The sequence below is a fragment of the Trachemys scripta genome, chromosome 2 (genome assembly GCF_013100865.1).
Source record: "Trachemys scripta elegans isolate TJP31775 chromosome 2, CAS_Tse_1.0, whole genome shotgun sequence".
Classification (NCBI taxonomy): Eukaryota; Metazoa; Chordata; order Testudines; family Emydidae; genus Trachemys; species Trachemys scripta.
The window spans coordinates 19,658,082-19,670,998 of NC_048299.1; the positions used below are offsets into that span (position 1 = coordinate 19,658,082).

The 12,917-nt window shown below is 38.9% G+C and overlaps 1 protein-coding gene across 1 annotated transcript in view; it reads right to left on the reverse strand.

The window, feature by feature from the left end:
• Positions 1 to 12,917, reverse strand: part of PTPRN2 (protein tyrosine phosphatase receptor type N2) — a 960,120-nt gene that overhangs the window by 43,368 nt on the left and 903,835 nt on the right. Inside the window, exons 16-17 of the mRNA XM_034760012.1 lie at positions 9,532 to 9,605; positions 523 to 600 (exon numbers count right to left, since the gene is read on the reverse strand). Coding sequence (XP_034615903.1) covers positions 523 to 600; positions 9,532 to 9,605 — 152 coding nt within the window. The remainder of the gene's footprint in view (positions 1 to 522; positions 601 to 9,531; positions 9,606 to 12,917) is intronic.

Here is a 12,917-nt window from a genome sequence, read left to right on the forward strand (position 1 = left end):
ATTCAAGAAATTTTCCTTGTCCAGGAACCCACTTAAGCATGTGCTCGAGTGGAGTAGATAAGGAGTAGATTTCAGTGGTTCTACTCACTCACAGTATCTAAAGTTAAAAGTGCATGTAAGTCTTTGTAGGAAAAGGGCCTTACGCTAGACCAGGTTCTAAGGGAGGTCAGAATCTCAGAAAATCAAACCAGTTTTAAGTAGATGTCTAAACGTGGAGTTAAGAGCATAAATTAGGCACTCCTGTTTGAATATTTTGGCCTATGATTCTACAGGTAATGTCTACACAAGAACTTTTTAAACATAATTCATATATTTACACGACTTGGTTAATTACATGTGATATCTTTAAAAGACATGTACAAGCTCAGGATCGCCTACCAACTGAATGACAAACACTGTCTAAAAGCTAATTGGTTTTAAACCTCTAACATTTCTAAAAGTGCAGGAAGGTTTTCGATTCATGACATAAATCCAGCTTCAGACATGAACTTTCAAAAAGAAAGTTAACTAAGAAAGATTTACCTGCCAGAAGTCAGCAACAGTAGCAGGAAGAGGGCCCTGAGTAGCAATATATGCAGGGTTCCTGGGATCATGGTCCATCTGGAGTGAGAAAAGAGAACAGACTGGATTTATTAAAAGCAAAAAAACAAAACAAAACAAAAAAACCCTCTAGATGGGTTAGGGAAAGAAAGTGCTTCTGTCTACAACCAAGGACCACTTAGAGGACTGCTGTGCCCCCATGTCCTTTGATGGTGAGCAAAACATTTTATTTCTATTCATTAGGTGAGAGGAGCTTCCTTTCCACAAAAGAGTGAGGTTACCAGATCAATATTAGCATGATCAGCCATTCTATGTCCTAAATATGTAGTGTAAGATCATTTAAGAGAAGTTGCAGACAAAAGCATTTACTTGAGATCCATGATCTTGGTTTCATAGCAACCCAGAAGTAATTTTGAAACATTTTTCTTCACTGAGCGTTAGGAATGCTGGGCACATCTAAATAACTGCTCTGTTTCCACTGTGCCACTCAAGGGCACATATAACAAGCAAAAATGGAGAACAAATTTGGTTTCTGGCTTTTTCTGGCTAGTTGATTTGTCTAAATGCATGCTTCTAGCCTCAATAGAGGAAGATCTGCTTAAAGACCCTAATTATAACATTTAATTCAAAGACTGACTGAACAGGGGGAAAAAAAGCAAAGAAACAAAGCCATCAAGAGTAAATAGGATTAGTGTGTTACAATGAATGTTTTCAAACTGATGGGTAGTTTTCTTGATCTCAAATCTCAGCCCCATTCTCTTGATAAAGAGAAGATCGGCTGAGGGATTTTTTTTTAAAATACTCATTCTAACCCTTAGGAGACCAAGACAAAACTTTGAATGTAAAGAGAAAGGGCCCAATTCTGCTCTCCTGCAACTCCCGTTGAAGTCAGTGAGCATAATTTGTAGCCAATGCCAAATTACTGAGAACAGAATTTGACTCAAAGACTTTACTTCACCCCAACACAGTTTTTTGCACTGTAAGTGAAGTTAAGATCTTAATAGGAATGAATGCAAGTCATATTTCCGTGAACAGGCATCTACTGAATTTATTCATAGCCTATCAAAATTTTCAGTGATGGTGGATGTCAGCATAAAAGAAGGCACCTCATAATTATGTGCAATAGAAAAGAGGGAAGAAACATAAAAGAACAGATGTAAGTTATTCTAATAGAACAACAATATGATAAATGTTGCAAAAAAGTAGAAAAAACCTTTTATGCTTCTAAATTTCTGATGCATAATTAAAATTCACCCATTACAACACAATGCAAGTAAAATTATGTTACTGAGTCCATTTTAATAAAAGCCTACTTTTAAAATACAACACACTGTTAGAAGAAACCTTGACAAAAATAAAAGTGTTTCTAATTCCTAGTTTGTATTATACTCTTGTTTGAGCGACTGATTCATTGAGATGTTTGCCTTTTCTGCAAACAAGTTGGCTGAGCAACTCTGCCTTTTGTCAAAAGCAATTCTGGAGGCAGGACATTTAGTATTGCAGGTATTTTGAGACCAAGAAAAAAATAGCTTTTTTCACAAACAGAAATATGATTATCAGCAAAATTTGGGAATCAGGTAAGAAGGACCACATTTTTCAAAAATAAAGTTTAAAATTAGGCATCTAAATAAGGGCTCAATTTAGCAAAACATGTGATTAAGTCCCATTGACTTCAATGGGACTTAAACACAGACTTAATTGCTTTGCTGAACTGGGCCTAAATAGTTTGGTTTTCAAAAGCAATCTGCCCAGAAGGTCCCACTGACCTCAATGGAAACTGCAGTGTACTTAGCACTTTTGAAAGCAGGCCACTTATTTAGATATCTAATTACAGATTTAGGAGCCCGACTTTAGGCTTCTCTCTGAAAATTTCAGCCAAAGCAAATAAGTATTAAAGATCATCATTTGTTTGGATTTTTTAAAAAACCAATCACCTGTGTGCGTGCATGTGTATACACCAGAAAACAAAGGCACAAGAAGTCAGTGATGATGTAAGTAGCACTGTCATGGAAGAAATACTTCTAAACACTCAGCTATCTGATAAATCAGGAATAGGCCACTCTTGGCATTTCAGCATTAATCAGCTACTGTCACAAAGGTGCTGTTTGGAACGTGGCAAACATCATAATGAGCACAAAGTGGTGAAATGTATCATCAATTTAACAATAACTCAGAAGACAATTACAAGCGTTAACATTCTGAGCACATTCTATTGTACAGAAAATAATTATAAGCAGGAACACTTTGTACGCTCAGAGCAAATAGAAGATGGCAGAAAGCCCCATCATGCTATTAAATTATCTTTAATTGAACAAAAATAGAGCAAAGACTAAACTAATTAAACATAATGCCTGTTTTTGTTAACTTTTTTATATTTACAGCTTCAAAGACTACATATTTTAGGAAGACTTTGAAAAGTCACCACTTTGATCAAATTTGATATGATGTGATCTGGATAATTGATGGGTCTATTTGTTTATTAATGTACTTTTAAAAGACTGTCATAGGCACTGGATGGGCCTTCTTTTATTGTAGTTAATAATAATTGGAATAAATAAATAAAATCAGTAATGGTTTTTAAACCAACTGATCACTGAGCAAAGCACAGCATTTTGTATCCTCACCTAGTCACTATCCTCCCTCCAGGATCCATTACCCACTTTCTTCCCCAAAATTAGAGGAAAAACAAGTAATCCAGAGCAGAAAAACATCGGACCCCAAACTAACAGCTTATTAAAACAAAAATCAACAGGTCTGGTTTGCTAAAGTTTTGTCCTGGAACAATCTTTAGAAAACATGTTACATATGTAATTGTTCAATGAGAACAAGATTTCTCTCTGCACCTACCCCCACGCCCCAAAGCTCAAAGTTCACATGCTTTACATCAGCAGTAAATGGCTCAGCCATTTTTAGAAAGAAAGTGGTGCAATTATTACAAATGCTCTACTATAATGGAATTTTCATTTTCCACTCCTGCACAGGAATGGCTGAAAAGGTTGTGTGATAATGTACCAATCTATTTTTCCATGATTTCATTTGGGGAAGGGAAAAAAAAAGGATCAAGGACCACTACAAACCAAAGCGCAATTAACTGCATTAATTTTGATTACTATCACTGCTAAAAGTTCACAAGAAAGAAAAACTACGCAAAAAGAACCTCAAAGGAACTATCTATCCTATTCAGACTTATTGTCAGAAAAGGAGTTTGTAGAAGATCAAATCAAATAACTCATAAACCTAAGATGGGTTAATAACATATCTTGTGGCTTTCTAGGGTATTTTAAAATGAAAGTTGATATACGATATCTTAAACAGGAGAACAGCACAATGAATATAATGTCATGATTAGTAGTGCCCAACTTTAACAGCAATAATTTCAGGTTATCATACTACATAATTATATTTCCATCATTACATTGGTACAAAATTAAAACTACTGCTTTAATTCTGCTTTTTGTTTTTCTGAATACAACACTATCCAACTTGTCCATGCTAAGACTTTGCACAAATCTCATTAATTTATACTCACAGTAAAACTCAGTTTCATTGGGTGTTTTAGACACAAATGAGGCTATTGCAGGATTTCACTGATCTTGCTAATAAAATCAGTATATTCCAGTTGTAAATCAGCTAACTGTATTGTATTTGGATTTAAGTTATTTGTAGGTACCTGTTAACTATTGTTCATAAAAGGGCAAACTAAAGGCATAAGTATATACCTGCATCATTAATCATTATGAAATCTTATGTAATTTATAAATTTATTACACTGACATATTCATAGACCCCTAGGATCATTACTATACACAGACTGATATGCTGGGTCTGACGTGAGCTCATTTATACAATTTTTACATGGATTTAAATCCACTGACTAATACAGTTACTCCTAAAAAGAACAGGAGTACTTGTGGCACCTTAGAGACTAACAAATTTATTAGAGCATAAGCTTTCGTGGACTACAGCCCACTTCTTCGGATGCATATCTCTAAGGTGCCACAAATACTCCTGTTCTTTTTGCGGATACAGACTAACACGGCTGCTACTCTGAAACAGTTACTCCTAATTTGTACTGGTATGAGATTGGAAACAGCATATCCACCTTGTATGTAAGACTGGTACATCTATCGTTTCCACAGTTTTTATCATTATAATGCTAGGAAAGCAGGTTAAGCACTGACCAGTGCCTTAAAATATACGTATAAAACAAAGCAATTTAAAATGCAGTTCTCAGATCTGATGTTTTTTGCAACATTAATACAGTTTACTCCCACATATCCTTTCATTACTTACAGGGACTGTAAATATTCTTGTGTTAGCACTGCAATTTCTTTCCCTAGTAGTAACCCTAACCAGCAAATACAGTACTATTTAGTCATTACTTTCATCTCTACATTAAAATAAAAAAAAGGTGGGGTGGTAATTGGTCCCTATCTTTATACTTGAATTAAAATTTAAAACAATTTAAAAATCCTTCTTTTAAAAACCATTATGGAATGAAAGCAGCAAATCTGGTTGTGAATGCCATTATGAATTCCAGTGTCTATTCTCCATGATAAAATTTGTAAGCTTTGAACAAACTGTCATGATAATGACATTCCTCAGTCTGGTGTCTTCAATAATAAGCAAGCTGAGTTTTTAATGTAGTGGATGGGGTTTTTTTTTTCCTCTCAGACACCCTATGAGGAAAAACAGAATTCCCATTTACTTTCATGACCTCTGATTTAAAAGCAGAGATTGCACATTATTTACTACTGGATGATTTCCCTGAAATTTAATGAGGACTAAGTACAAATATGACAGATGTAATTATCACAGTTTTATTCTGCACAGTCAGGGTCTCCTTGTGCTGTAATTGCAAGCTTTTCATTCAACTGCCGGTGGCAGAGTTATCATCTTAGTACTTTATGTTATTTCAGAGGAAAGGAAAGCAGACTTCCACCTCACTTTCACTCCATGGAATTTCATAAGAATCCCTTCTGCCTTGTTTTACACTAGAATAAAATTAAAGGGATAAGGAAAGAGCATTGATTAAATCGCTCTACTGACCTTCCCCACACACTTTCAACCATGTTGAGGCCATGAGTCTAACCCCAGTTTTCATAACATACTGGGAGGAATGGAGGTCTTGAAGGGGTAGCTTTTTTAAAAAGAAAGAAACACGTGGGCAGGTGGCCAGCTCATTGTGTAGTGTGGAGAATTGTTTTCAGCCTGTATTGCTGCACTCATTTAGACTTAAATCAAGGTTGAGTGAGCCCCAGCTGGAGATGGGACCACTGACCCCAAAGCTGGATATACACAGCTACAAGTACACCCCTGGAAGCCTCCTTTTCTGAGTCTTGAATATAATTGCTTTATTTTACACTGCACCCTCATCAGACGGCTCACATAGGCAAGGGGAAAAAAATCCTATTCTAGTTCAGTTCAGACTGTACTGATCTTGTGTTATTAATGGTCACATTGCAGTACACTACAATACTCACTTCCAGTCCAAGCACGCCAAGGCATAAGTGCATCAAAAACGTCATTGTATTGACATGAAAATTACTGAGGTTATTTAAACTGAAAGGCAGAATTCTAAAAAAAGATATGGTATGATTATTGCAAGAATGAGTAAAGGAGGAATCACTGGTATTTCAAATCTACTGTATGTTTCAAGAAAGAACAAACCAAGTACACCTCTACCCCGATGTAACGTGACCCGATATAACACGAATTCTGATAGAACGCGGTAAGGTTTTTTGGCTCCCGAGGACAGCGTTATATCGAGGGAGAGGTGTATGTAGCTAATAAAGCTAAGAGAAAATATGTCAGACAAAAGCAACAGCAATACGCAGTATAGACATTAGGCTCTGCCTTCAATGACTGTCTCAAGTGGGTAAGGACTACAGATCAAGCTTTCTATGTGCTCTTAGGGACTAGTTCTAAATGGGTCCAGACCTGGGGAGAGGAAGGATTGGGAAGTCTCAGGATTTGCTACAAACTAGAATGGCTCAGTCTTTCCCTCCATTATCTGATGAACTGATACCAAATTAACAAATCTAGCTAAAACAAAACATTTTTTGCTTCGCTTAAACTTAAAGAGCTTCTGACAACTGGGTTTCCACTGTGGTCTTATGGATGGGTCACTGCTCCCCAGAAACTTCCCACTGCATCATCTTCAGGAATGACATACTCAGTCTGTTGGTTTGCAAACAGTTAAAATTGAACCCAACAAATCCTTAGGAAACAATTCTAATCTTGCAACAGTTTCCTTCTTTCATGTAACACAGACTGTGCTTGTCTGATCTCCACAGCCTTTCAATAAACCTGGGCCAGATTGTTTCCTCCTGTGGGGTGAACACTCACAAGTTTCTCTTTGCAGTTGTCCCCAGACTGTGGGCTCGATCCTGCAACATACTGCAGCTCTTGGCAGGACTATCCACACAAAGGTTCTGTGCCTTTGCACTGACTCTGGGGGCTCCATTCCCACCTATGAGGACACCTTTCTCTGGGGCCCGCACCTATCCCATCACCTCAAACTTCGGTGCATTTTCATTTAATAAAAACATTTCAAGGAACAGATAACCTAGAGTTTTGTATATGGGTCCATTCCCAAGCACTCTGGGCACTTTACAGCTATATCAGACAATGAAGGCCAGACTGCTGGACTCTTACTACAAGAGTAGTGGTGTGAGTAAGTGCTCACTAATACGAATAAGCGGTTCACATCATAGCCCTTAGAAAATAGAATATCATGTTGTCTGTTTACAGCTGCCACTCCTATCTTCAGAGCAAAACCTCTCAATTCGTACAATTAAACTAAGGCATGGTCTACAGTAGCAATTTAGGATGCTATAACTATGTCACTCATGGGTGTAGAAAATCCACACCTGAGTGATGCAGTTATACCGACCTAACTTCCACTGTAGACAGTGCTAAGTCAACAGGAGGGCTTCTCCTGGCAACATAGCTACCACCTCGCGGGGAGGTGGATTACCTACACTAACAGGAGACGCCTTTCCATCCATGTAGAAAGCAGCTTCACTGAAACACTACACCATTGCAGCTGTGCCACTGCAGCCTTTTAAATGTTGACAAGACTGAAGGCTTTGCGGGTTTGATCAAACATGACTCATTGACTGTGTCCTGAAGACAATTAAACAATGAAAGATGGGAAAGAAAGAAGCCTTGAAGCTCCAGAGGCAGAACCTCAGGTCTGGTTGAGTTGTGCACAGTGCACAATGGGAGAGTGAGGGAGCGTGAAAAGGTGGCTTTAAGCCACCATTATGATCCCCTGATCCTCATGCTGACCAGGGAATGGTCCAGTCCCAGACAGATATAGGGCAGCCTAAAGGCTGTTCTAACTTATGCTCAGCTGCCCTTGACCCCAAGGGGCCATCCCAGCAGCTGGGAATCCCTGGAGTGTAGTGATATTCTGGTCATTCCCCTTTTCCCTAGGGCAGGAGCCACAAATGGCTAGTATGCCACCAAAAGATTCTCTTACATAGGGAAAATCCTCATATGGCCTAGATCCACTGACTTTTATGGCTGCTTTGCACAACTGAACATTAGAATAGTCAGAACTGGACTGGTGGTCTGGTCCCCAGAGTACATATTAGGCACAAAACACTGATACTCCACAGCACCCTAAAGACTTTCAGGAGATTTGGTATCTTGTACTGAGTCTCTGGAGAGAGTTTCATTAAACTGTTTTATACTCAAGAAAATCAAACCTTTCAAATTCTGCTCAAAATACCAGATGTGTAGCTCAGAGTACAATCCCAACAAGATGCTCTTTTAGAAAGGGAAGTGTTGTCAACAAAAATTGGAAGGAAACAACCTGCAATTTTAAACCTTTCTGTTGCAATTTGCCAGTTGCATAGTCCACACAAAATGATTTAACTGAGAGAGTGACACTGGAAACTGGTCCAGGAGCCAGTAATAGGGTACATAGCATGTTACAGTGTTACCTAATTCTCCAGCCCAAATGTTTGGTCAAAGTTATTTCCTTCTAATGATTTTCAGTGTCCTAAAGTGACACAAATAAAAACCACCAGTATAAATAGCCCCCCAATTGGCAGCCTCAGAGAGGCAGGAACGAAGTGGACAATGGGAGAACACTACTTCCTCATTCCTAGAGATGGTTCTACCATGTCAGGATTGAGACACCATGATAGGGCAATACTGCGAGCTGTGCCATAGCTGTTCTGTACCTAAAAAACAGAGAGGCCTTTGGTCTCTAAAATGATTGCTCTGGTATCTTTCACGGACAAAATAAAAGATGCATATTCAATTTGTGTGGGGATGGGAGAAGGTTTGTTAGAAAGTTGGGAGGGATATGACCTAAGAACTGCATTGACCTAAATTGGCGTTTGAATTATAATATAGGTGCTGATAAGAGATTACATTCTCTGCTTTGAGAACAGCAAGATCAGAGATAGACACGGACAGCTGCAGAAGTAAATCACTCAGCACCAGGAAGGCAACAAATGAAGGAGGGAAAGAGGAAGGGTCACCTTTGAAATTTGACTGGCTTTACAAGAAGCAAAGCCCAGCTCTCTGTGGCTACAGAAACCATTCTAATACTTTCCCTATCCTAAAAACTACCATGTAAGAGTGAAAACTTAGAGAGTGACAGAAAGGCAGGCAAACCTCCTTACATAATGGAAAAGGTCTGTTGAATTAAATGTACCGTGCTGAGTTGTGCAGTTGCCAAGTCACTACTGTCAGGTACAGGAAAATAATATGTAGATTTAAGACTCGTTATCTATTGGCATTATTGTTCTTTGTCTACAATCTTCAAAGGCATTATGTGCAAGTGTATGGAATTTATGTATTTGCACTCCCAAGTGATGGCTTGAGTCATTAGTGTTGGGGAACTGGAGGTAGATATAGACCCAAGACACTGTTATTACAGTGGTGCCTTGCATCAAGTTAACATTTTATGATGATAGCCTAAGGATAAAAGCTGGATTATTTGGATTACTTCACATTGGATACTGTACTTACAATTGGGCTGGCATTGATGTAGTCTGAATTGTCATGGCTATTTTCAGCTTTCAAGCATATCCTGGAATGATCATCTGTAAAGGCAAAATAAAAATATAGCATTTCCACCCAAATTTTCCACACTTGTTAAGTTAAAAATAATTAAAGGCAAACTAATGTACATTTCAAAAGCAGACAGACAATGTAAAATATTGGGGGAGAGTTATTTTAGTTTAACTATTAAGTTGGCTTAGCTTTGCTACAGTCCCAACTTCATTCATGAAATGAAACTCTTTGAAAGAAGCTTTTAGAGGCTAACTTCCGAAAACATTTTCTCACGGTAACAATCTACCAGATGTGGAACAGTCTCACATAAGAAGAGGGACAAGCTACATTGCTCATGAAATTTCAGACTAGACTAGGAAAAAATCCTAAAAAAAAAAAAAAAAATCTGTAGAGAACAAGCCTGCACTTGCAGGGAGATAGACTGGATGACCCAATGGGTCTTTTCCATCTGGCTTCTTTATAAAATGATATTGTTCTGAAACATAAAGCCAGGAGTTAATACACGCAGACCTTGCATTTCTGATTATTTCTAACAGGAACAGCAAAATGCAATTTATGGCTGGATTGTGATATAACAAATTGCCCTGATTAAGGGACAGCACATTGTTGGGCTGCTGCTGGAGCAGCGTGGGAGGGAACATGTGATTCAGAGTCCCTCTCCCACTTCCGCTGGGAGAGAGTAAACGGTGTCCAGTACAATACATGATCTGGCAGAGCTATCCTGCTCAGTGCAGTAGTTGGATGGAGCTAGGCCTGTCGAAAGAATATTGGGGCCCTGGTACATCATGTTCACTTTATTCACACATGTTACAGAAGTTTTTTTGGTGGCCCCCCTGAACTCAGGGACCCGGTACAACCATTCTAACTTTCCTCCCCTCTTGTCAGCCCTGGATGAAGTCAAGGCCCTGCCTGTTCCCCACCCCCTCTCACCCAGCTGTGCAGCTCTGAGAAGCTTTCTTCCACTCTCCCGGTACTACTGATGATGAAGGTAGCCTATGCAAGGTTGCAGGGATGGGCTTTTGGTCTCCCTGCATCATCACACTAACGAGGCCATGATTTGGCCCATTAGCACTAATAGAATTGTGTCCCAATTTTATTAATTCTCTACACTGTGTAACATTTAATGGGACAATTAAATAGCACAATTAACACACAAGGAAATAAGACGAGAAGACATTATATCTGCCTACTTTTATTTTTGAGGGGTGAGGTGGGTATTGAGTATGTAAACAAGATGGAATGACCACCTTGTGTTTTACATCAGATAGATTGGATTTCTCAGTTGTATGATCTCATGAAATGTTATTTACAGCCATTTGATCTCATCAGCAAAATTAACCCAGCAATGGGAGCACTTCTGCCGAAATCCAATTAGAGATGCAAAAATAATGTAGAAGGACTGAGCTACTCTTGGCTCCTCTCATAAAATTACTCCATAAGTGGCACATCAACATAAAACAGGAGGAACACCAAAAGACAGAGAAAAAAATGTGGTCAAGCTATTCAGCTCAGGCTTCCCTGTGAAACCACTATACAAAATTAAAAAAAGATTTATGATCCAAAACGTTAGCTGTAGTAGATATCTTAGGAGGAGAGATGCGTACTTGGGGTATATCTACATTGCAATCCGAGGTGTAACTGCAGCTCAGGCAGACACACCTGCCTTAGCCTGGTTAAAAACACCAGTGTAGATAGCATTACAGGTGTTAGGGCAAATTGTGTGGCACACTGGGGACCCGGAGGACCTACTCGCAGTGCTGAAGTCCGTGTTGCCATATCTACACTGCAATTTTTAGCCAAGCCCGTGCAGGTAAAACTAGCACAGGTATGTCATACCTTAGATTGCAGTGTAGGCATACTCAGGTGCCATTCTCAGAATGAAGAATGACAAAGCTCATTCTGCTCAAACATATATATAGCACAGCACAGTAGGGATTTCTGACTACTTCAGAGTGTGTATGCGTGTTTTTTTTTCTTTACAAGAACGCTAATGTATTACAGATATTTTTACCATGGGCAGCTTTAGGGCCTAGTGACATCTGAGATCATAAGGGTGGCAGTGATTGGTCAGAGAAAACTTCACAACCTTGCTTATTGTAAAGGGTGTATGAAGAAGAATTATAGCTCTGCAATTTTCTGGCTACAGGAAGCACGTGGCTTAAATGTGCTAAATGTGGTCTGGAGACAAACCCTCACGCTTCATGGAGCTAAATAGGCACTTAGGAGAAGTCTCAGCCACTGGAAGGCAGGGACCCTGAACTAACTAATCAACAAAGAGAATGTGGCACCACATTTTTAAGTAACAGATAAACGAGAGAGACAGTGACTCATTAAGGTTTAGTAAACTGGTGTTAGCTTTCTATTGGAGAGTCAAACTAAGTGTCAGATCAATAAGTCTGGGAATCAGTTAATTTTTTTAATTTAATACTTTGTCATGATACACCACATCAGTGGTGCCATCTTATTATGGTGCCATGGTAGGTTTATTGAAGGGTGAGAGGAGTAATATGTTTGAAAAGCGTTTGGTGATGAAATGGAAGAAGTCCCATTTACTCCCAAGAAAGCTCCCAGGGTAAGTTATGGACATGTTTTCTTAAGAGTTTATGCCTATGTTTGCTTTCAGGTGGCATCGAGTGTTGGCAATAAGCCCATTATGTTCATATGTGTTTGTTGACACACCAAAGCCTCCAGAAACCGGTAGTCACTCTCCAAAAACATATTCAGCAATTATGGACATCTGTTCTTTGTGGAGACAATAACGGTAAATAGTGACTGGTGCAACTTCTGTGGACTAATAATTTTGCTAGGAACTGTGTATTGATTAAGTTCAAAGCAGAGCAGAAGCAGCAGCAGAAAAAGGCAGGAAGGAGGAGAAAGAAAGAAGAGAAAGAAACCTGGAGAGGACCCACAAGAAAGTTAGAAAGATGAAGAAGGGAACAGGGTGGACAGCTATGAAAGTGAGAGAGAAGATACAACTCTGGACAGGACTAATGCTAGTCATTACTCCCACTAGTTCAGATGTTTACTGGATCTACTAAAGCTATGCTAAACATCAGACTAGTTCTTTGCATTTGCTATTATTCTGGCCAGATCAGAAATGACATGTGACAACGAGACATGTGAGATGGGAAAGTTGAGGAAAGGAAAGCTCAATAACCTGGGGGTCTGCAAAGGAGAAAACATCTCACACACACACTTTTAGCTGGTGCTATATAAAATTAGGTGTCTTTATCTAATTTAGGTACTGATATAGCCCACCACAGCAATGCACAATCTTCAATGTATTTATCCTCACAACATCGTGGTGAGTTAGGGAAATTCCCCATTATTTTTCATATGGG